The sequence below is a fragment of the Euprymna scolopes genome, chromosome 27 (assembly GCF_053919585.1).
Source record: "Euprymna scolopes isolate OS-2025 chromosome 27, ASM5391958v1, whole genome shotgun sequence".
Taxonomy (NCBI): domain Eukaryota; kingdom Metazoa; phylum Mollusca; class Cephalopoda; order Sepiida; family Sepiolidae; genus Euprymna; species Euprymna scolopes.
The window spans coordinates 49443343-49469302 of record NC_136508.1 but is presented as its reverse complement, the minus strand read 5'-3'; the positions used below and the strand labels follow the sequence as shown (position 1 = coordinate 49469302).

Genomic DNA, 25960 nt, shown 5'->3' with positions numbered 1-25960 from the left:
GAAAAATTTTAAATCAAACCACCTCAAGCTATGAATGAATTTGCGCATGCGCAAAAGTAATAGAAATATGTTGGCAAGTCGAAATCAATATATATCTTAATTCGTGCAGATTTTATATTCATTATTACAAAGTTAATGGTCATACTTAGCATGTGTCCACGGTAAGGAAACGGTGTTACATGGACCTAGAATCATTTCAGTACAAAGAGAGCACAATTGTGCAAATCTAGATACTGTTCGGAGTGTAAAAAGTGATGGATTATTTTCCTTGCGAGTCAGTTCCGTTTTAGGTGGGGCATCGCTTGTGTGTGTTTTGGACTCGTATCGCTTATCTTTGTTGATGAAAAGAAGAAATACTGTTGTTGATGATACTAAGAGCGAACGTCTTTGTTGTTAGTGAGAAGAGACAAAAATAACCCGACGCGAGTGTGTATCATTTCAACTAAATAATTTACATGTTAGAAGTAGGAATTAATTACTTTTAGTCATGTAAATTATTAAATTATATATACTTACTAGCAGGCTGCCTGGCATTCGCCAGTCGTAAAATATATTTAATTTGTGCAGATTTCGTATTTAATGTCATAGTCAATTCTCTATTATTATATTGTACCTAATAATTTCAAAAGTAAAAAAATGTATGATTTGAGTGCCATAAGTTAGAATTGAAACCAAAATATTTAGCACTCCTGCCTTAGTTATAATTTGAGCAATTGTCAGACAGATGAGAAGTAGTTAAAGATGAGTCGACTTTAACGTATAAATGTATGTATATTTGCGAATGTGTACAAAAGCACTTTAAGTCGACTTACGCCTGCTGAGTTCCATTTAAAAAAAAAAAAATTTTTTTTTTTTTTTTTTTAATTTTGTTTTTTACAATTTTAATCTCTTAGCAGCTATTATTCCTGACTTTTATGAAACAACGGTAAAAAAAAAAATGCAATCATTTGGCTCCCTTTGTACTGCTATACCTCAGAGGAGATGCACTGCTATATCTAAGAGGAGATGCACTTTGAAAAAATGGAGACAGACAGACGTGTACACAATGAGTTTTATATATATACATTTATCCACAGTTATATACTTTTAATACAGGATATACCAAAATGATCCAACACATTTGTTAGTCAAAAAAAAAAATGAAATAAATAAAATATTTTTTAATTTTTTAAATGTATTTCAGTCTTAAATATTAAATCTCCCAAATGTTTGCCATCATAGATGTTCACAAAGGTTTTCAATAACTCCATGAATCATTTTGAGTGGAATAGCAGCAATTTTAGAACGAATAACTCGTTTTAATTCAAGAGATCCAGGGTGATGGCTGAATACTTTTAATTTCAAATATCCTCACAAGAAAAAAATCGCAGGAGTTTAGATCCGACAATGTTGTGGACCAACCAATATCCCAAATGTTTGTCATCATTGCTAACACATGAGTATAGATGTTCACAAAAGGTTTTCTATAACTCCATGAATCATTTTGAGTGGAATAGCAGCAATTTCAGAACGAATAACTTGTTTTAATTCTTCAATTTTTGGAGCAAACAATATCACCACACAAAGAAATCGAGTGATTTGAGAACATTTCCTTTAAAAAATGTAGAAATTTTTTGTTTTATTTTTAACTAGCGAGGAGTACCTGGCGTTGCCCGAGTGTTTGGAGGTGTGTGTGTGTGTGTGTGTGTGTGGAAACTCTGGGGTTGGGGGGGGGTAAAAAAAAATTATGTACGAGGATCGAACCTGAACCGTTGAGGCAAAGTTGTAAATTAAAGTGTGAAAAAAAAAAAAAACGTGCAACGTTAACCATTGCCCCACCGCGAGATGCTAACGGAAACATGTTTGAATTTATTTAATTACTTGGATTTGGCAGGTGCCCGTTTTAATGAGTTAATGAGGTCAAGTTTGACTGCGGGGCGGGAACGCTTCCCAAGATGTTATAGGAAAAAGACTAACCCACATGCGGCGAGCTACAAATGTTGAATATTTATCTTCCCGAAATCGAGCAAATTAAATAGACAGGCGAGCTTCGTTGTTAACTGTGAGATATTACGATTTATATGTGATATAAAAAGTTTTAAAAAGTTGTGAACCGACCGACCGCTTCTCTGAAAAAAGCCTTTTGGTAGACACACAGAAAAAGCGAACACACATACATACATACATACATCTTCGCTTTTATATTTATAGATTTCTTAAATTATTATATGGCTAATAAAGTTCCTTGCAAGAAAAAAAAAAAAGAATTTGCAAATTTAAGCGCAAACTGCTTGTTTGCATCGTTGATCTTTTAAACCAACGCATTTTAGGTAAAAACATTATTAGTATAAATGACAAAAATTATCTAAAATAATCCAGTAGAAAAATAATCTATATATATATAAAAGCGAAAATGTGTGTGTATGTATGTTCGCTTTTTGTGTATGTCCGAGAAAGGCTTTTTTCTGAGAAGCCATTGGTCGACTCACTTCATCTTAAAACTTTTTATATCACATCTAAATGATAATATCTATGAGTTAACAGCGGGGGTCGCCTGTCTATTTAATTTGCTCGACTTTGAAAAGATAAATATTCAACATTTTTTGATCGCTGCATGTATGTTTGCTAAAGGTTTTTTTCTGGGGAGGGGGGATCACTGATTTTTACAACTTTTTATATACTTTCTAGATTGTAATATTTACGAAATGTGGTCGTCTATATCTTTTATTTGAGTGACTTTTATGTTACAACATTCGCACTGTGATTTCGTTTCTCTATGACATGATGTTTGACCTAGAAAGCCACATGTTGACGTTCGTTTAACCACCTGCTTTTTTAAACGTTAATTTCAGCCATTATCACTTCTCTGCCCTCGTAGCGGCGTGGTAAGTTATCAGGCTACTCGGCTCCAGGCTTCGGGTTCGAGCCTACCTCCCTACCAAAACTTCTTTTTTTTTTCTTTTACAACTACAAACACCCAGGCAACGCCTGGCACCCCCGCTAGTTACTACTAAAGATGGAGTTTTTTTTTTGTTTTTTTTGAATAATCAAGCTTTACTGTATTGTTTTAATATAAAAGAATTGTGCAACTAATTTAGTATGATAAACAAGTGGGATAACCCTTGAATTAAATTGACAAATTAAGGGTCAGCCATTTATAAACCAGTGCATTTCAGAAGATAATTGTGGCTAATTTTTTGTTAAAAAGACATCTATCACATCTTGATTATTTTTCGTAATTTTTTGAATTATACTTAGCCATGACACGTAACTACATAATGTTTGCACCTGAAATGCGTTGGTTTAGAAGATCACTAATGTAAACAAGCACCTTATTTACTTTAAAGTTCTGTTAATTTATTTTGTTTGATATTTTGTTATTTTTCTGTAACATCCATAAACTTTTACCCAGGAAAATGAAAAATTTTTGGACTGAACAAAGTTTGTTTTTTGTCATTCGAAAAAGTTATATTGCTTTTGAAGTAAATTTATTTTTTTTTATAGAGTTTGTCTAGAATTCACCTATATTAAAAAAAAAAATACTATCTTTTGTATGTACCTCTGATGGAAAGAAAAATCGTTAAAAAACTCACCTAAATTAATCAAGTAGTTTTATTTTCATAAAGAAAGATTTTTTTGTCTTTCTTTTTTTTTTCTTTTTTTTTTTAACCAAAAAAATCAAAATTTACGATTTTTTTTACAATTATTAAAGTTCTCATTATTTTGAATACAAACAAAATTTTGGAAGTCAAATTGAATTGTCACTCCTGAATTTTAACACATTCTAAAACAGCATGGCAGGTCTTGAATCGCTTCTTCATAAAATTTGATTTTCTTAGAAAAAAAAAAAACCACAAAACAAAACAAAAACCTACTTAATCAATTTACATGATTTTTGGAATATGACGTTTTCGTTCCTTGACTGGTATGCACATTATAAATATTTGTATTTTTTTTATTAAGTTTGATTCTAAACAAAAAAAAAACAATTTTTCTTGTGTTGCTTGATGTAAACTGTTGTCTTCTCTTTTCTGCCAGGTGAAACGAGTGAAAGTTCTGTCGACTTAGACTACAAGTCAAACATTGAACTGGCGAAAACCTTTTCAAAGTTATCGATGAAAGAGGACAAAATGTATGAAAAGGATCAGGAAGACTTGAAATCTTTGATGGCTCAAATGTCCTTGACTGAAGAAAAGTCTAGAAACTTGGAGAATGACGAAGAAATAATATCAAGAGCCCCAATTGGGGGAGTGCCGGTTATGCCTGAAAACTATCTTTCAAATTCAAATTATTTGTATAACAATAATAACAACAATAATAACAGCTACACTGTTGGTAGCAAACCTAAAAGATCATATGTTGAAAACGAAGTTCATGCGGTCAAATATACAAAACCAACGGAACATTCCATGTTGCAGCTGCAATGTTCCACGCTATCGGACTTTCCGAATCATCATATTGAATATAATCATCAAACCTCTGGCGGAATAATGACTATTAATCCAAGCTCATCAGTTGCTTCAAATGAAGAGTATGACAGCAGTTTTAGCCCTGGTGAATCAAGTTACGGCTCTCCAGCAGAAGATGTCCCAGTTGTTTCGCCAGTATCTGACTATAGCTCTATGGCAGCATCCCCAGACAATAACGAATCTGCCTTTGATGAGACCCATTTGAAAGACCTCTGTGAGATCATTGAGAAAGATCTCGTTAAAGAAAAGCTTGAAAAGGCGCTGTCTGAGGATTTGCCACAATCTGTCCCACAGCAAGCATTGTTGCCATCTTCGTCACCCCCGTCACTTTATAATAATTCAGAATTGTATGATATCATAGGAGATCTATTGAAGTCTGAGTCTACTTATTTGTCACAGGCCAATAAATTTGATGAACAACTCCCAGTAACTAATAAACAGCCGCTGAATACTGGTTCAGTAAATTTAAACCATATACAATTTATTCAGGATCAACAACAACAGCAGTATCGACTACAGTATCAGCAACAGCAGCAGCAGCAAGCTCAAACAGTAACATATTCAAACCCCCAGCATTATAATCTGCCATGTCAACTGCCAAATAACAAATATGAGCAACAGTATCCTCCTGCACCACAAATTATTTCAACAGTAAATCAATTTGATCACTCGCTGAACTATACGCAATCTCAGCAGCCAATCATGAGCCCCAATTATAACCAGCAACAAAATCAACTCGACATAAAACCTACTACCATTTCAAATCGTAATTTCACTTCCCAGCAAAGAATGCCAACCAGCAGTCAGCAGTTTGCATTTCAACAACAACCGCAAGTACAACCACAACTACAACAACAACAACAACCGCAAATGATAACCACTGCAACCACAAACCAACAACATTTCTCTCTACCACAGCATCAGACAACAGCATATAACTCCATCCCTATGACAACATCAAAACAGCAGTATACAACATCATCCTCTCAGCAACATGTAACAACTACCCCGACTGGATGTTCTATTCCAACCACCCCGTTGACAGTTCCGCAACCATCTCCTGGTGCACCTGACCAAAACATTAAATCAACATCTGCGACATCTTCCAACAAAGCTGTGATAATCGTTGCCCCACCGAGCACCCCAAATTCGATTATGCTGTTGCCAACAACAAATTCTCAAGTCATCTACATACCCCAGATTCCTATGCAACCAACAAAACCTGTCAAACCATCTCCGAGGACTATCCTACCCAAACCTCCCAATAATAGTGACCCTAATCAAATTGACCTGAAAAGGATCACTCCGGTTGCGAAAGGTCGACGTGACAAAGATAAATCATCCCAACAGTTGGAAAATCAAGGTTTTTTTTGTTTTCTTTTTCTGTTTTTATTTGTCTTAGAAATTGTAGTTAAACACTATGCCAACTTTTATTCTTAATTTTAGTGACAACTAGCATTTCAGCCCGGCGTTGCCCGGGTGTTTGGAAATGTATGTTGAGCAAAAAAAAACAACAAAAAAAAAAAGCGGTCAATTTTTTTTTTTAACTTTGACCCCTATTATGACCCCTTAACATTTATTGTTTTGGGCTCAAATCAAGTTATTAAGTTAGATCCATGTCCAAGGAACCTATATCTAAAATTTCAAGTGTTTAGACCTAAAAATTGACAGTTATTGTGTAGGGAAATGTACCCAGACACCTTCACTTTTATAGATATATAGATTAAATTCGGTATGATTTATCTCCCTGGGAGTTAGAAATAGTTTCCCCATAATTTTGGATATCTATAATATAAATCTTACCTGTCTGTTTAAATGTATGTATGTATATATGTATGTATGTTTGTATGTCTGCTTAAAACTTTGGACAGAGGCGACGGATTTTCATAAGGTAGAGGTGTTGGGTGACTTGTTTAATAAAACAAATCACCCAACACCTCTACCCTCTAACATGAAAGACTGTCCCCCCCCCCCCCGCACACACACATGTGGATTCAGTGCCTTTCTCTTAATTTTGACTTTCTTTGTTGAAACTGATTTGAATTGTTTAGAAAAAAAAAATTGTCTTTTTCCGCTCCACATATCTTTGGGAAAATTCATCCCAATTTTATACTCACATACATAATTTTTTTAGATTTTCCTTTTTCTTTTTTACTCCTTTTCACCTCCAAACAAGGCATATTACCACTTCGAATGTAAGAAGCGAGGGAATTGTGGGGAGTTGAGCAGCAAGATGTTTGTTCATATTACATTTAATCTTGTGTAGGCTGAACTAGCCAGGAAAGTATGAAATGGGTTTCACTTCCATGCATCATTATCACACTGTGTACACATGCCTGATACACTCTTCTCTTGGTCAACGGTAGTAAATCTCTGCTGGTATGTAATGCTAAAAGTTCATTAAACTTACTTAGTCCAGCTCTTGCAATCACAATAGCACCTGCTCCATCCTGTGCTCAAATGATATCAGCAATGTAACAAAAGTTCTCAATAACTTTGCCATCCAGATATACTTTCTCCAAATTTCGGATTAAAATATGACAATTTGAATTGTAAGTAAAAATTACAATTCGATATTGCCCAGAGTAAACCGAGTCAAGGACTAGGAGCAAGAGTACACAGGGTGTTAAAAATGGCAGAGAGAGAGGCATATTAGATTTTTTGAAAAATACAAACAATAATAAATATTTTTATCTGAAAATTAGCTGGGCTACCTGGCGTTGCCTGGGGCAAAGGTAACATTTCTATTAAAACTTCTCTCCATCTGGTTCTCTTTCCTCCTCCCTCTCCCCAAATCCTCTTTTTCTCTTCTGCCCAGCCCATTTCTCACTAGGTGGACACACACATATCTCTCTTTTATATTCCTTGAGTAATGAGTCAACATTTTTTTTCCAAACTAGTACATAACCTCCCCCCCCCAAAAAAAAACAAAAAAAAAAAAAAAAACAAACTCTAACGTAGTTGACCCCCAAAGAATGAGTGTTTTTTTTTGTTTTTTTTTCTAAATTTTAAGTATTATTCATACAGGACAATGCTGATCAACTAAATACCAACTTTGTGGGTGTCTGTTTCATAGTTTTTGATTTTTAGATGGACATACATACAGACTACTACCATTTTTGTATACTAGAAGACTAGCAAGGATACCCGGAATTGCTTAGATGCTATAAAAAACCAAATAGATGTTAAATACTGTTAAGTTTTTCACTCCATCCCCTAGAAGAGAAAATACCTTTTTATGTGAAGAGTGAAAAAATGAAAACTTAGGAGGCCTTCAGAGCGCTACTAAAATGATAATAGTTAAGAACCAATAAATTAAATCCAGAGTTTGTATCAAAGTGAAAAAATGCTGAGTCATTTCCTGGGCTGTATAAAAACCTGATAACATTAAAAATTGTTTAATTCTTGATAACATTAAATGATGCAAACAGCCATTTGACTCCTAAAGAATGAATCTCTTTTTTTTTTTAAATTTTAGATATTTTTTTTTTTTTCCGGGTTTATGCTGATATAAATAAATAGTAATAATTATTAAATTGGGGGTGGGGATTGTTCTGTATTTTTCAAGTTTCGGCTGGACATGCAAATACAGACAGCTGTCTTTTACATTTCTTTGGATTCATCGGACTACTGTTCTCATCTTGAATGTCATTTTTCACATTTCGGTCGATGTAACCGGTGACCTTCTTCAGGTGTATCTTGTCGAACTCGGGAATTTGGACGGAATTAGACAAAACATTTTATTTACTTGACAGGGGGCAGCACGCTTTTGTTCCGTCAGCCATTTTTTTTTTTTGCATAGGAGTCACCACTTATCAAGGCCCAGAGGACATTTGAGGATAAGGGTTAATGAGTGTACAGTAGTCAATGGGACAATATTGTAGTAATCTTTAGCGAAAATTTGATAAATTGGATTGCTTAAGGGGACAGCTCATCAAGAACTTGTTTACGTTGGACTTGAAGATGATCATATTGTAGTCAGCTGGAAACGGAAGAGTTTCACAGGCATGCAGTTCTAAGAAAAAAGCTTTGTTCATGGAATCTACATTCAGGTTTAGGCACAGATAAAGAGTGGAGGAAATTGTTGATAGTGGTTTCAGCTAGACAAGTGTTTTTCGTGAAAGTTTGGAGAGGGGGGGGGGAGACCATAAATTGGAGCTCCTACGACCACTTGCCATGAAAAAAATAATAAAGCAAAGGCAGGCTCACAATGTCTCTTCTGTGGAAAAGAGGTTGAGGCGAAGAGAAAAGGGCATTCTCCACTCGGCTATGAAGTCTATTTTGAACTCTGGGATACATCAGCCACCAACAAATGTCTTCATTGATCCAAATAAAATAGTGATATATATATATATTATTCCTTAATTGGAATTTATTTTGAGATGAGCATTATATGTTAATTTTATTAATACAATAAAATTAACATATAATGCTCATCTCAAAATAAATTCCAATTAAGGAATAATATATATATATACCAATCGGTACGGACCCGACTATGGAAGATCAGATAATAAATAAATGTGGATTTATAAGATCAAAGAATCCAACCTTGATCGCCCTTCGGGGCCCGTGGCGCAGTTGATAGAAACGTTGAATCTCTACGGTTCCAGATGAACATTGTCTGAAGATAGCGGTTTCAATCCCACCCAAAGCGTGCCAGAGGTAATTGTTCAAAAATGTGGTGAGACGACAACAACTACGGATGGCAGTGATGGCTGAGAATGCAGTTAGGAGATTCGAAGTTCCTATCCGTCACAGTTACCACCTGACGAAGGCCAGAGGAAGTTGGCCGAAACGTTGTGAACCAATAAAAAGATTTAAAAAAACAACAACAATTAATAAAGATGAGACTAATAGTCCGAAATAAAAAAAATTAAATTAAAATAGTGATAGTTGGAAACTTCACCTATGTAGAAAACTTTATAATCAAAAAAAGCAGTCTGGATTATGAGTTGCAGTACAGGATGCATAAGGCCTCAGCAGCATTTAACCAGCTTTGCAATAAAAATTTACCCTTACCTCTAAATATACCTTTACAACATGTAGCCTCAATTACAAAGGAATATAACTAATAACTCGACTCCTTTTTTTTTTTTAAACATTTATTCTTTCATTCTCCCATCACACATTGTTTTCCCTAACGTGTTTTCTCTCCTTTTTATAGTTTTTTTTCCTTATAGTGACGTCATTTGCACGTCCACGCTCTGTTATATAAATTAAGATTTTATAGCAGCAACGTTTTGTCCACATTGGTATATGGATGTGAAACTTAGCATCTCAAAATCAGCCATTAATAAGATGCGTTTGATTCCAAGTGACTTGGAAAGATTCTAGGGATCAAATAGAACGATCCAATCAACAGGTAGAATCGTCAGTAATTTACAAACGACATCTAGGCTGGCTCGAACATACTCTAAGATTAACCCCCAAAAGAATTGCCAGCCAAGTACTCTAATGAAACCCTGATGAAAAAAGAGGACAAAAATGAGCTGGAAACAGACTATTATGTTCCTGCAGTCCTGCCTCAGAATTGTCTGAATGAACATATATCACTGTCACATTTTCATAGTTCTCTATTGGCTAACTATCATGATATCTCTAAGTTTTATGCATTCCCTAATTCCCCTTAATAGTTAACAGTTTTATGACTATGGCTAATAAAGGAAAAAAAAAAATATTCAGAGAGATTTGATTTTTAAGTTTGACAGATGAAGTCCTCATTTTGTGACGTCATCACGCATAAGTGGTGCGGGGAGAAAAACAAAACAGACGAGATGCAGTTTTAATAATATGCTAGACCTGCATCTAGATAAACTTATGTCATCCTATGTGTATAGTTATCTCTCATCTCTCTTTAATGGATAGCATCATCTATTGTGTATGGGATTAGATAAGATGCACAGAATTTTACAAGATATATGTAACTGATTAAATATGAGTGACAGCTTTTCATATATAAATATAATGGCATTTATTAATGATATAAGGGGCAGGCTCCAATCAAGTTTCTAAATCTGCATTACATAAAGAATGGTTGGCCTTCGGGACAAGATCAAAGTGTAGTATCTGTTCTTCAGATGCTGCACTTCCATTTCTTGTTCTCTTTCGGTGGAGGAGAAATCCTTCACGACTGAGATAATTTTTATTTTTGTACCTTTTCTCCACGTTAAAAAACGACCCTGGTGTCTAACTCTGTCCCGTGGGGAGGCATAGTAAATAGGTACATAAAGAATGGCTTTTTGGTCAAGATCAAAGTGTAGTATCTGTTCTTCAGATGCTGCACTTCCATTTCTTGTTCTCTTTTGGTGGAGGAGAAATCCTTCACGACTGAGACAATTTTTATTTTTGTACCTTTTCTCCACATTAAAAAACGACCCTGGTGTCTAACTCTGTCCTGTGGGGAGGCATAGTAAATAGGTACATAAAGAATATAATGGCAATTATTAATGATATAAGGGGCGGGCTTCAATCAAGTTTGTAAATCTGTTCACACCTGGATTGCAGAGTCCAAGGTTTGGGAAGGAGTCGAAGTTTTTAATCTCTGAAGAACCAACAGACAGTCTGAATGTTCGAAAACTTTAAATAAGGAATTGGAGTGAGAATTTTTAAACCCTAGGGGCCAAAGTCAGATCATATACATTCCAACTGCAAACCTGGTTTAAAAATTCCAGATCATAAACTTTCTAAAATTTTGTAAATAACACACAATGCACAAATAATATAATAGACATGAGAAAAAAGACAAAAAACAAACAAATTATACACATATCCAAGGTAATGACAAAGACCTTAGAAAACAACCTTTAGTATGTAATGGCATGGGACTGAAAATGGATGGCAACATTTAATGCTACTGATATCAAGTTTCTTTTCTTTAACAACTACAAAAATCTTTCTCAACCACTGATGACAAATAACACCCTACCTGAGAGCTCATTTTCAAACTCCTTGGCTTAACATTCACAGGTAGCATAACTTGGAACAAATACATTGAGGACATTGCCAAGTCTGCTGCAAAGAAAATGGGTTCTCTTTAGCATGCTAGAAAATTACTCCTGAGAGTATCCTATATTAACCTGTGTATGAAATATTGTTACCATATCTGGGCTGGTGCATCTACTATGTCTCTCCCTCTTAGAGAGGGTCTAACAGAGTTTAAAATCTTACCAACCTAGCTCCAATCTCTGTCCCAACACCACAATGTTGCATCTCTGTACCTGTTTTACAAATACTTTAACGGAATATGCTCTGATAAGCGCCTAGCACTTGTGCCTCCTCAATGTACATACTCTCGACTAACCTGACAAGCAGCAAAATCCCACCCCTTCACTGTTGAGATCCCTAGATGCTGAAAGGTATTTTAATCTAATAGTTTTTTTCCTTGGACTGCTAGACTTTGGAATTCCCTCCTTGTTTCCTGCTTCTCTAAGTGTGCTAACCTGCAGAAGTTTAAATGTAATGTGAACAGACATCTCACTACTCAACTCCCCACAGTCCTCTGTTAGACATTATTCCTTTACGTTTCAAGTGGTTAAATGCCATATTTGAAGTGGAAAAAAAAATCATTAAACTTAAGCAATAAACTACTGGCCTTCGGGACAAGATCAAATTGTAGTATCTGTTCTTTAGATGCTGCACTTCAATTTCTTGTTCTGTCAGTGGAGGAGAAATCCTTCATGATTGAGACAATTTTTATTTTTGTTCCTTTTCTCCATGTTAAAAAACGACCCTGGTGTTTTTTTTTTTTTTTTTTTTATACAGTGATCACCACTTATCAAGGCCCGGAAGCCACTCAGGGATAAGGGTTATTGCAAGTACATTACGTTAGTGTGGAGATTTGATGAAGTGTTTAATTAAGGGGGCGGTTCATTAGGAATTTGTTAACATTGGACTTGAAGACATCCAAGTTGTAATCCGGAGGGAAGCAGGCAGACGGAACAGAGTTCCACAGGCGTGCAGTTCTAACTCTGTCCCATGGGGAGGTATTGTAAATAGGAACTACAGGAATATCTCTCCATGGTTCTAAAAATGACCCCCCCTCCCCAGCCAAAAAAAAACGGGTCTTCTAATCAAGGTTGTTTTGAATCTACATCTTTTTATTAGTCTGTCTGTCTGTTCCATGTTTTTTCTGAAACTACTGAGTTGATCTGGCTGAAAATTTGTATGGACCTTATTTATTTATTTTTTACTTTGGTGGATGGGGGGGGGGGACTCATCGTTTATCAAAACCTGGAGGCCACGGGTTAGGGTTAGAGTTAATGAGTCACTCATATGAATGTAATTTTAAAAGAATTGTCATTCTAAGATTTTTGTTAATTGGAAAATCTCAACTCGTAAAATTTTCAATTTAGAAAAAAAACAATTTCCCCCACTATCTGTACTGTTAAATCTGAACATAAATTCCATGAACAAAGTTTCTTACCTAGAACTGCCCACCTTTGAAACTCTGTACCATGGACCTGCTATCTATCTGACGACATGATCATCTTCAAGACCAATGTAAACAAGTTCTTGTTGAGACCCCCCCTCTAAATAATCAAATTCCACCTGCCACTAATAAAATAACAAATGAAATTATTGAAATCAAAATAACTACATTTCAAACATTAAAAAAACATTCAAAACAATAAAAGCGAAGGAACTGATTTGTTTCTGGTCGTGCTCAGCAGAAAATTACGATGTATGTTAAATGACTGTAAGTGGAATTCAGTTTTCTAGAACTGCCTGCTTTTTAAACTATACTGCGAACCTGCTATCCATCTGACTACCTGATCATCTTCAAAACCAGTCTGGTAGTGCTCCGCAGAAAATTAGGAAGTACGTTAGCTAACTATAACTGGAATTCAGTTAAAGGATTTCAACTTATGACTTGTTTTACAAACCGTCAAAATCATAAATTTGTCTTTTTTTTTTTATATGTAGTCAAGGTACTCACCATTTATCAAGGGTGAGATAACAGCGGATGGAATTTGATTATTTAAGAGGATTGTTCATCAAGAACTTGTTTACATTGGTCTTGAAGATGTAATCAGTACAGTTTTACAAACGGGCAGCTCTAGGAAATACACTTTGTTCATGGAATTTGTGTTTAGATTTTACTATAATTTGAGTTCCTTATCGAATTTTAACATTTATAATTTTTTTTTTTGTTCAGGCCAAGGTAATTTGTGTGTTGCACGGCGCTGTGTGGCAGGCATGAAAGAAGGAGACCTTGAAAACATGGATTCTGATGGAGACAACTATTTACATGTTGCTGTTTGTAAAACTGATGTTTACATGATCGAAGCTTTGCTAGAGCGACTAAATCGGTCGGGCAAACTCAACATGATTAACAAACAAAATAATTTGCGTCAAGTAAGTATAATTTTCGATTTAAACTACATTTTTTTTTATATTCATACTTTCCGAAAAAAAAATAAGTAGTGCTTATTTATGTAACATAGCGTTCAAAGTGACGTCACTGTGATGCCTCCATTCAGTCTCGAAAGACAAAGGATACCCACCTTCCCCCGTTGATGCAGCTGTGCGTGTAATTGTGATGCAAGGGTTGCAAAATCTCCAACCACACCTCTCCTGAATTGGCAGTCGTAAGGAGAAGTCCAGGATGACTGGAAACAATGGCGAGATAAGCGGAGAGAACAAATGGTACCTGACAGTCTCAAATAGTCACCCGTTTAGTACCAACCAGGTTCAATATTACTTAACTTCGGTCATTTAGCGGGAACCGATGTGTCAACGTGATTATGCCATACTTGATGTCACTGGTGAGGAATAAAGGTCTATAAAAAGAGAAAGAATGATCATGGGGGAGACATGATAACATTCGAGATCTCGTGAGAGTTATGGAGAACATTCTAAATTATGTGGGTGACATAACAGCTGTAACGACAAGTGAATAAAAATGAGTCGGAGTTATTTTCTACTCTTTGTCTTAATCTCCTTTGTGACTGAAACTGGACACAACGTGTTGGTTTCAAGACAACATATTTAGAATAAGACCCATTTAAAAAAAAAAAAAAAAATCTAAATTGAAAAAAATCTTTGATGTACGTACCCATTATGTCATATTCCAAATATCATTTATTTACTGGCGGGATCTGTGGAAATTCCACAGGGGACTCATCCATATGTAATATATTGATGTTGGCATTCTGTAAATATTCAGTGTAAATGGAGACACTCTGATATTATTGTAGTTTTTTTTTTTTGTTAAAACTGCAAAAGTATTCATCTAAGCTAGCATCAATGCCCGGCAAAACCCGGCCTTAAAGTATGCTTAAATATGATATTTTAATTCTTGCAGATTTTGTATATATTATTATAGAGTTAATGTTCTATTGATTTTTATATATTATAAAGTTATGATTTAAAAAATAAAAATATATCCATATGAGTTGGGTGCATTAGCTTGAATCAAAACCGAAATAAAAACTTATGAAAAAAAAAAAAAAATATATATATATATATATATATAAACTTGAGTTCCTTCAACCAAAATCGAAACCAAAACTTATGGAGAATTCTTGATAAAATTATTTATAAAAAAAAGATTACTTGAGTGCCATCAGATCAAACAAATTCCTGATGAACCACCCCCTTAAGTAATGACACTTTATCAAATCTCCAATACTATTACTAGGATACTATCCCATTGATTACTGTACACACAATAACCCTTATGCCAGAGTGGATTCTGGGCCGTGATAAGTGATGATCTCCATGTAAAAAGCAAAACCAAAAAAAAAGATATAAATGGAACTGAAACCAAAACCTATGAAAAATTCTTGGTAAAACTATTTATGATAAGAAATGGAAGTACATAACAATTAAATGACCCGGATGTAAGCATTACACAGAAAATAACACATACGCTATTGTATTAATATATAGATTATACATTTGTTTTTTGACCAATTTTTAGTTTTGTTGTCTGAAGTAAAAAAGTGCCCTAAATAAGTAAATGAATAACTTGGGAGTATGAAACAAACATCACCAAAGGCAAGGCAAGCCTCTGGTGATGTTTGTTTCATATTCCCAAAATCACTTCAAGTATTTTTGAAATTTTTTTATTTATTTAAAAACAATTTTTTTTTCAAATTCTATGACAAAGCAGTAATTTTTGATATGTCATGCTTTATAAATAAAGGGGAAACAACTCAGTTCAAACTCTAAGTTCTAATGTCTTTCACTTAATATTATTAAAAAATTAAATCGATTTATATTAGAACTATATTAAGTGAAAGACATTAGAACCATATTAAAATTACTTATTAGTTGAATATGGATGACTATGTGTTGGGAATGTTAAAAAAAATAAATATAAGAAAAGTTAATATATTGTTAGATTTGATTAAAGGGAGGTAACTCTATCTCACTTTAAATTAATTTTAACTATTTATAATTATGATAAAAAGGAGTTTTCAGAAAATTTTTAAACTTAACCTAACGTAAGAATAGGTTTTGAATTGAATGATTCTAAGAAATATAACTAATAATAATAAACTTGATTATAATAGTCAACAGAACTGAATTATGCATGGTTTTCAATTCAAATTGATTGATTATTTATGATAACCATAAAGATCAATCGTTTTTTTTTTTAATTTAAAATTTTTTTTTTTTGTAGCTAAGTTTAGTTTCGTATATGCAAACATGTATAATAGTTTATAATTTGTTATTTTCATAAGAATGTATACATAAATTAGAATTAATAAATTTACTAATTATTAGATAAAACATTTTGGTAGAAGATTCATAAATTAATGTAGATTGTTATTACGAATAGTTGGGTTTAATGATTTTGTTTGATAAAACTCCAAATGGCTTAATGGAAACATATTAAAGGTATATGCAGCTTCCCTTCCAATTTTTGGATTTTAATCATGTCACATCACACTTCATTTCCTATATATATACCTCTTTAATTAAAATATTTATTTTAATAATAGACTAGCAGGGGGTGGGGGGTCTGACGTTACCCGGAATTGAATAAGGATCAACAAATGTTTCACACTCCCATATTTTTTAATTATCATCAGAATTGGTAAAAATGCCTCTATGCAGTGACTTAGTTCACAATACATTGTAGTCTACATTGCACTGTAGAGAACCTAGTGTTGATTTTATAAAATTATTTTATATACAATGGCTTGAATTAAAGTTGTAAAATGCAAAAGTCAAGTATGATGCTTCAGTTGTGCTCTAAACAGAAACATTCATTTCAAAGCACCCCTGTCATATCAAAGCACCTACTGTTGATTTCATATGCCTGGTCTTATAATGACATGAATTTAAGTTTGAAATGAAAAAGTCAGGTATCGTGATGCAATTGTGCTTTAAACAGAAACATCCATTTCAAACGCGCCCCTGTTATATCAAAGAACTTACTGTTGATTTTATATGCCAGGCCTTTCTGCTTGTGTGGTAATAAAATTTTTCAAATGCACTTGTGATGTTAGGCTGTATAAGGTGTTAATTTTGGTCAAAATCACCTGTTCCTTCTTTCATCGGATTATTTCGATTATTGATACTTATCGAAGACATTCCGATACTAAACCTATTTAAGAATACTGCCAGGCACATACTTTGTGTGAAATTTCATAAAAATCGGTCCAGCTGTTTCTGAGTGCATAGGGAACAAACACAGACAAAGTTTTTTATATAATAGTATAGATATTTGCAATGCAGAACAGCATATCACTAATTCAAAATGCTGATGTTTATAATTTTAATTTTTTAAATGGGACTTTTAAAAATTTGTTTTAGTAGCTGACACTCAATGGCTAGAAGTCTTCAATCGGTCGTGCCTTCAGCACATTCTTAGGACCTGTATTTCTAATCATGTCCCAAATGCCACAGTTCACACACGATGTAAACTTCTTAGACTTAAGAAAGTACTTATCAGGAGACTCTAATGGTTTGGGCATGTTCTTTGTCATCCACCAACTGATCTGATTCACAAGACCAGCACTGGGCTGGCGCTAAAAGAGTTATGGTCAACCGAGAATGTGGCTTGCAACAATCAAAGCTGAGTTGGAAGCTATGACCGACCCTCCTGTCTTCGGTGGAATTCTAAAGAAGAACCAAATCATCTTGTGTTCAAATCATGTTGTAAAGGTTTTTTATTTCACTCAATTGATAGCTTTTCTTTGTTAGATTTAAAATCTCAGTATTACAAATGTTGGCTTATTCTTAAAGATTATCAGTAACTGCTTTGCTATACCATGGCTCTTCATTATGGAACCATGTAGTAAGTGTTTAAGATTTAAGACCAACTGTTTTGACAACCATCAACAATCTTACCTGTACACATATCGCTTCTACAGATGCATTTATTATCCTTCTGATTTTATTCAGTTTTTATCTTTTTGATAGAATTATTTTCCTCTTTCCTGGTTTGTGTTTGAAGAACTCTCATTAATAGTCCTAAATGATTAGCTGTATTTGTGTTTAGCCTACTAAACACTTATTCATAGTCCAACATGTTTAGCCAACTAAAAACATTTTTCACAGTCCTAGTGATATAATTAACATTTTAGTTGTGACATGTTTAACTTTTCTTTTCTTTCAGACTCCTTTATATTTGGCAGTTTCTGCTAACCAGCCTGCTATGGTTCACAAATTGATTCGTTATGGAGCTAATGTCAACCTTAAAGGAATGGTAAGCATATTTTATTAAAACCTTTCTATTTCACCAGTGGATATATATTTCATGATTTTCTTGGGGTTACAAAACTTTATTAAGGCAATCATGAAGGGAAGATGTATTCCTTTGGAATTCATTTTATATTTAAAAAAAAATAAGACTGAGGAGAAAAGGAAAATTGATAGCAACTAAAAAATAAAAGTAGGGAAATAAAGGAAGAAAAAAAAAAATCAAAACTAGTCAATTGACATGTTTCGCCTTCACTCATCAAAATTAGAATCAAGGGATTTATTTTTTAGTAATTTGTTTTCCTTAATAATCAAATCTAAAAAAGAGACGGGAGCAAGAGCAATCGTATAGGGATGAATTTTTAGAGGCTGATCACATTCAAACCCAACAAGCAGTCCTTTTGCTTACAAAGGGAAGGCTTCCTAAGGCGAATGTGAACAGTCTCCAAGACTTTTAGATGATATACGGAGTGAGCTCGACTCAATACGGAGAAAGAGTCGATGCGTGTTTGTTGCACAATCCCGGTATTTAATAAAGTGTTCTGTTATAGCGGATTCATATGTGCTGTTTACAGTGTCGGTAGGTAGGAATGTTCCATTCCTGATTTTGCTTAGTACTTTCCAATTTTAAAGACGTTCAACCTACGTAGTCGGCACTGCAACCACATTTAAATGAATAAATAACATTACTAATATGATGAGGAGGTAAAACATCTTTTTTATTGGAAGCCATTAATGGTTTTGTATTATACACAACACGAACATTTGAAGCAAAATAACATCCTTCAACAGTTGAACTAATTTGTTTGGTGAATTTTTCACTTACTTTCCCCAACTACGGCAATCGAATATAGATCGGACATTTATCCACCATATTGGGTTTTGTTCGTAAAAAGTCTGCTCTTTTCCTTTTAATGTTGGTTTCAATTACATCTAAAGGATACCCATTATTGGACAAAGCATCTGTAATTGTATTTAATTCCTCATCCAATTTTTCTGGTGAGCAGATCATTAGGGCACGATGTGTTAATGTCCAAATTAAATTATATGCCGTAGTTGGGGAAAGTAAGTGAAAAATTCACCAAACAAATTAGTTCAACTGTTGAAGGATGTTATTTTGCTTCAAATGTTTGTGTTGTGTATAATACAAAACCATTAATTGGATTACTTAAGGGGGCACTTCATCAAGAATTTGTTTATGTTGGACTTGCAGACAACCAAGTTGTAGTCGGCTGGGAAGCATTCGTATTATTTGGATTTTTTGAACTACTATTCTCTTGAGTGTCATTTCTGCAATGTTTCAGCTGATGTAACCTTCAACCTATTGCAGGTGTATTTTATCGAAAATCTTTCGGTTGAGTTCAGGAATCAGCACAGAATTTTGAGCAAAACCCTTTATTAATTTAACATGTTCTTGTTCCATCAGCCATGACTGGATAGAGGTCCTAAGTTGTATTTTTGTTTGCCAACACTGAGGATTGAACCTTCAATTTTCAGAAGAAGGTCACTTTCACAGCTGACCTCGAGGCATACTGGCTAGATGGTGAAAATGACACTTCAGATGCGAACAATAGTCCAAAGAATCCCGAAAGTACAAATCAAACATTGAAAAAATACATAGGTCAGCTTTTTATATCTCAATAAGATGTCGTTCCCTTTTAAACGATGAATTATTTACATCGCTGAAAATTAACGTTTATCTCAATGGTCGTTCATTGCTGTTTTATATCAATCAGTCAGAAACAATTCTCGACTTTTTGTGTAGTCAACTGCTGCTTTATTCTGAATTACCTCCCTTAGTGTTACAAACTTTTTATAGATTCATATTGAAACGGAAACGTGAATTTTGAGTGATTAAACAATTTTTTTTTTTTTAATATTTACAGACTTGTGGTTACAAAACAGAAAAAGTTGAACGTGCCCCTATCCATTGTGCTGCATCTCAGGGCAAAGATTACTGTGATACTCTTAAAGAACTATTTAAGTCTGAAAATATTGACCCTGACATTCTGAATTCTAAAGGTAAGTCAATATATGTAATCACTTTCTTTTTCTCCATTTCTCCTTCTCTCTTTCTCCATCTCTTCTGCTCTCTTCCCCCTCTCTCCCCCTCCCTCTCTTCTGCTCCCCCCTCCCTCTCTTCTGCTCCCCCCTCTCTCTCTTCTGCTCCCCTCTCTCTCTCTCTCTTCTGCTACCCTCTCTTTCTCTCTTCTGATCCCCCACCCTCTCTCTCTCTTTCTCTCTCTTCTGCTCTCTTCCCTCTCTCTCCCCCCTCTCTTTTGCTCTCCCCATCTCTCTTCTGCTCTCTTCCCCATCTCTCTTCTGCTCTCTTCCCCATCTCTCTTCTGCTCTCTTCCCCCCTCTCTCTTCTGCGCTCCCCCCCCTCTCTCTTATGTTATGAATCCCAAAGAATCGGTCCCTCAAAAGAGAGAAAAATATACATAAAATATTATTGATGCTTGTTATAAGCCTAAAATTGACATGTTAGCATGTCCAAAGATAATACGATATTGTGTCTTTTCCATTTGAGAAGTTAATTTTATTAGGTACCCCTACTGGGGAATGTTGCGAGGGCTGCCCAGGCATTTTTTGCAAACCAGAGTACTCTCTCTCTTGAGTGCTATCTCTTCAAATCCCACTTTTTGACCCTTTGTCACGTCTGTAAGAAGATACATGTTTAAAGACAGTAAAATAATATTGTGTGGTCTGTGTCTGGACACAACTATAGAATGGAAATATCTCGCAAACTCCTACAAGAGCTTTGGAGATGCTACCTTGTCTCTTTCTCATATAATCGGATGTCTTTGACAGAAATATACAATCGTAGAAATTTCATGGGTTCTACTATCCCTCCCCTCGACAAAAGAAGGATTGGGTGTAGTAATTCATCCCTGTTTGTTCGTCCATTCATTTGTTTGTCCATTCATTTGTTCGCACTTTTCTCAATAAACATGCTTTGAATTTTTTGGAAATTTTGCTCAAAGTGAATTTTTGCCAGAATGGATTTTCTGCAATAACTGGTTGCCCAATGAGGGGCATTATAGGGGTAAGATTGCCCCCATATATTTTGTTTGTTCATTTGTTCGCACTTTTCTCAATAACCATGCCTTGGATTTTTTGGAAATTTGGCACAAACATTAGGCATGGAAAGTAAATTTTTCACTAGTTAAGGAGAGACCCCATATGCTTGGCTTGTTTTTACACGTATTCACCTCAAACAATGTCACTTTGACATAAGCGGCTACTATTTGGAACCAAATTTACAAAGACTCTATACAGGAACTTGAGCGGCAAGATGTCTGTTCACGTTATACAAGAACTTTGGCATGTCAGTACAATCAGGGAAGCAGGAAACCGGGAGGGAATTCCAAAATCTAGCAGTTCAAGGGAAGAAGCTATTAGAGTAAAAGACTTTCCGACCTCTAGGAATCTCTAAAGTGAAGGAGTGGGATTTTGCTGCTTGTTGGATTAGTTGGATTCCATTAAAATACTTGTAAAACAGACAGAGATGCAACATTGCAGTGATGGGACAGGGATTGGAGTTTGGTTGATAGTTCAGGACTTATTAAAAGTGAGAGACTAGTGGTAGATGCACCAGCCCAGATGTGGCAACAATACTCTATGCATTGTCATTTTTTTTTTCAATTTGAATTTAGTCGTGTTTTTAAATTTGAATTTAGTTGTGTTTTTAAATTTGAATTTAGTTGCGTTTTTAAATTTGAATTTAGTTGTGTTTTTAATTTGAATTTAGTTGTGTTTTTAATTTGAATTTATTTATTTTTTTAATTTCAGGTTTAAGCGCTCTCCACTGTGCTATTATCGAACATGGTAAATTGGTTCGAAACCAGAATTCCTACGGAACTAAGATTGATAATTGTCAGAATGTCTCTTTGCTGCTAAAAAACAAAGCCAACCCAAACCTCCCAGACCGATGCAGTGGCAAGACACCCCTCATGTACGCCATCGAAAGCAAAGATTATTCTATGGTAGAAGCTATTTTGAAAGCGGTCGAATCTTCCAAAATACCTGAACTTCTTAAAGCAAAAACCTTTGATGGACGAACCTGTATGAAGATTGCAGATGGCCTCCGAACTGAATTTGATCCTCACACCTGGCAAAAGCTTTATAATATTCTATCCACTGTGAATTAAATATATTGTTTTCAAGGTAAGTTCATTGCACTCTAAAACTGTCATAGGTAATAATATGTCTAGAAAATATCTAACCTGGCTAAAACTTTTTTTTGTCATCTATTATATAAAGAGCAGTTGTCTGTGTGTCTGTATCTTCAACTAAAACTTCCAAAATACACTATAAACCCCTACAAAGTTGGTATTTTTAAAATCAGCATAATCTTGGGAAAATAATATCTAAAATTTAGAAAAAAAAAATCATTATTTGATTAAATGGCCATTTGTATTATTGAATGTTATCAAGAGTTAAAAACGATTTTTAATTGCAGTTTTTAATTTTTTAGATGAAGTATGAATGTTTGTATTTGCATTGATCTAACAATTGTTCTCATCTTGAGTTTTATCTGCACAACGTTTTGGTTGACATAACCTCTGATCTTCATTAGGTGTAAAAGTTGCCATGTTTTGGCAGGAAAAAAAATGGGGTAGCTATGTACTCTAAGAAACTCTAAAAAAAACCAAAAAACCCTAAAAAAAAAACTACATCTGGTTAAAAAATGGATAACATGTGATTAACCATACTGAAACCAGCAACCTCTTAGTTTCGTAAATATTATGCTTCTAAGAACTTACAATTAGTTGATGAATTTAATTAAAAATTTAATCATAAGTTAAAAATTATTCCTCCTAGAGTTCCCTGGTTATTAAATTATTATTGAAATTCATGTAAACATGCTCTCAACTAGATCCAAAAATTTAATACCTTAAAGTGCAGAGCTACCCTCCTTTTTATTTTATTTTTACACCTGATGAATACATATAAAATATATTTAGTGAATAGTAAAGAAAATCGGTGTTGCAATTCTTTTATTTTTTTTTTATATATATATATATACTAGCAGGCTGTGTGGCGTTGCCTGGTCATAAAATACGCATACATATTATATTTTAAGTAGTGCAGATTTCTTATTTATTATAAACAGAAATACCGTAGATATTAAATGTAACGTTCAATTCCTTTTAAAAACAAGTGAAGTAAAAAAAAAACAGAAACAAATTGAGACAGGTACATGCAAGTATTATGTTTTATCAAAACAATTTATTTTTTGTAAGATCGAAACCAAAATACGATAACCATTAGGCCAGTTTGATATGTCTTTAAAAAGTGTTTTCAAACTATACTTATTCTTTAGCAAATCAGACAACCCTCAACATACTAATTTTTCAATTTTGACCTCTTAGCAACCCTTTTTCTGGATGAAAACTGATTAAATGTTTTCCGCGTGTCTGAATAACATATATACCAATTTTCTAGTTTGTAGATCAAACATTCATTGAGTAAAAAGGTTGAAAAGTGTCCTTTCTCACACACACACAAGCACGCACACACACACACACACACACACATGCACACTCACACACACACATTCTCACTTTTATAGCTATATTAGCAGGTCGCCCGGCGTTGCCCAGTCGTAAAATATGCATAAATATTATATTTTAATTCATACAGAAGTTGAGACATGTGCATGCAAGTATCATGTTTTTCTAAACAGTTTACTTGTGAAAAAAAAAAGATATTCAAGTTGATATCAAAACCAAAACCTAAACACAGTAAGTCAAGTTCTATAACCATTAGGCTAGCTTGACACATTCTTTTTGAAAAATGTTTTCAAACTTACTTATATAAGTAATCTGTCATATGAAAACCAATGAAAGTTTTCCACATGTCTGAATATCTTATATTTCAAATTTCCAGTCTGTAGATCAAAAATTCGTTGAGTGTATAGGTTGAGAAGTGTCCTCACACACATCACTTTTATAGATATATAGATAATTAAGCAGTGTCAGGTAGCCTTACTAGTAAAATATAAATAAAACACGTTTTGTTCTTATGTTTATTGCAATGATTGATTTTTGTTTGTTTCATCTTTCTTTCAGGAAATGGCGGCATTTCATCAAAATGGCTATCATAAAATGGACGGATGAACACATTCAAACGCACTGACTTGTAGATAACATTACTATTATTCATTGAGATCAAATATTTGCTTTTTTTATTTGTAAATAATAATATGGCTGCTACTTTATTTTTTAGAAACTAACAATTACTGTTTAATAATTTTCTTTTTAAATAGGGCTTGATCTTTTGATCTCATGAGGAGGGGGATATGAAATATATCTATTAATTGGACTTTTACATATTCAGAGTGGCAGCACATTTTTCATCTTTCTTTTATATTATTGTTTAGCTCCGCTAAGTTACGTTGCTTTCTTATATTTGAGTTTCTAAGAATCTGTAGTTTTGCAAGTGAAAAAAAAAACATGCTTGTTGTATATATTTGTATTGTAGCTGACGTATTATGTACATAAGTCAATAAATATCTGTTAAAATCTGTTTTTGTTTGGTTTTTAATTTCACTATTTTTTATACCTTTTCTTTCTCTGCTTGTTTATTATGTACTAGTCTAAGTGCCCGATGTTGCCCGGATGTTTGGAGGTGTGTGTTGAGCAGAAAGAAAAAAAGTGGTAGTACCTATTTACAATGCCTCCCCACGGGGCAGAGTTAGACACCAGGGTCGTTTTTTAATGTGGAGAAAAGGTACAAAAATAAAAATTGTCTCAGTCTTGAAGGCTGTGTCCTTCACTGACAGAGAACAAGAAATTGAAGTGCAGCATCTGAAGAACAGATACTACACTTTGAGATATTAAATCTTTTATTCATGTTAAAAAAATACAGAAAAAATCAACGATGAACAAAAAACTTAGGCACATGGCCAACTCAAAAGGGGGGATTTTGGGGGTCGTTGGTCATCCTTGTCACTCCAGAACTAAACAAAGTCAAAAGTTTCTCCCAGCTAGTATTTTCTTTCACCATAATACCGCATTCACCCTTTCATATTGGGGGACGTCCTAGTAACTCCAAATTTTTAAAACATTTTTTATTGACGTGTAAAAACAAAAAAAGATAACAATAAAATGGTAACAATAATTCATTTGTGTCGAGGGCGGGGGAAGAAAAAACAAAAGGTGATTAGTAGGACCCTCCCAACCCCGTCTAGTTGATAGACTGCCTGTTCCACTAGGTTTGTAAAAGGAACCTCGCTTCTGCGGGTCAGTCTCTAGGTGGGGATGCCCTCTAGATGGGGGTGAATGGAGAAAAGAAAATTTTTGTGGGTAAGGGATGGAGGTTAGTTTGTATTTCTTTTTCTCCAAGATGGGTAAAATTTAGAGGAAGGGGTGAAAACAAAAATTGCAGGTAAGAGGGGATGGGGATCTTGGAGGCTTCCTAATCGGGGAGGGATGGAACACACACTCAGCTAGCTGAGAGACTACTTGTTTAATTTTACTTTACAGAACTGCGCGTTCCACACCTAGGCGGGGAACACGTATTCAAATTTGGCTCCTCTTCGTACACACAGATTTGCCACATGTATCCATCTTCTGTCAAATGCCGCGCGATGCAGCCTTCTTCTATCACATCTGATCTTCACCCGTAGTTGGTGTTTAAAGAACGCGATCAGATCTTGATCAGAAAAAGACAACACCCCCCCGGCAACCTTGCAGACGCGACGTCCAAATCACCATTCTCGCCACGGCCAGGATCGTAACGTAGACCATTTGTCTTTCCCGGTCCCACGGCGGCCTCACGTTGTCCACAACATTGGATACAGTAATTGGGCGAGGATGCTCAGGATCGATGCGAGCCGTCACTCCGCTGAC

The 25960-nt window shown here is 34.5% G+C and overlaps 1 protein-coding gene across 1 annotated transcript in view; it reads left to right on the top strand.

Moving 5' to 3' along the window:
• The window catches only part of LOC145248846 (uncharacterized), a 41923-nt gene extending 17290 nt beyond the window's left edge, over nt 1–24633 (top strand). Inside the window, exons 2-7 of the mRNA XM_080110567.1 lie at nt 4018–5811; nt 13606–13805; nt 18022–18111; nt 19991–20126; nt 21897–22271; nt 24179–24633. Coding sequence (XP_079966693.1) covers nt 4018–5811; nt 13606–13805; nt 18022–18111; nt 19991–20126; nt 21897–22255 — 2579 coding nt within the window. The 3' untranslated portion in view covers nt 22256–22271; nt 24179–24633. The remainder of the gene's footprint in view (nt 1–4017; nt 5812–13605; nt 13806–18021; nt 18112–19990; nt 20127–21896; nt 22272–24178) is intronic.
• Nucleotides 24634–25960: the final 1327 nt, after the last annotated feature.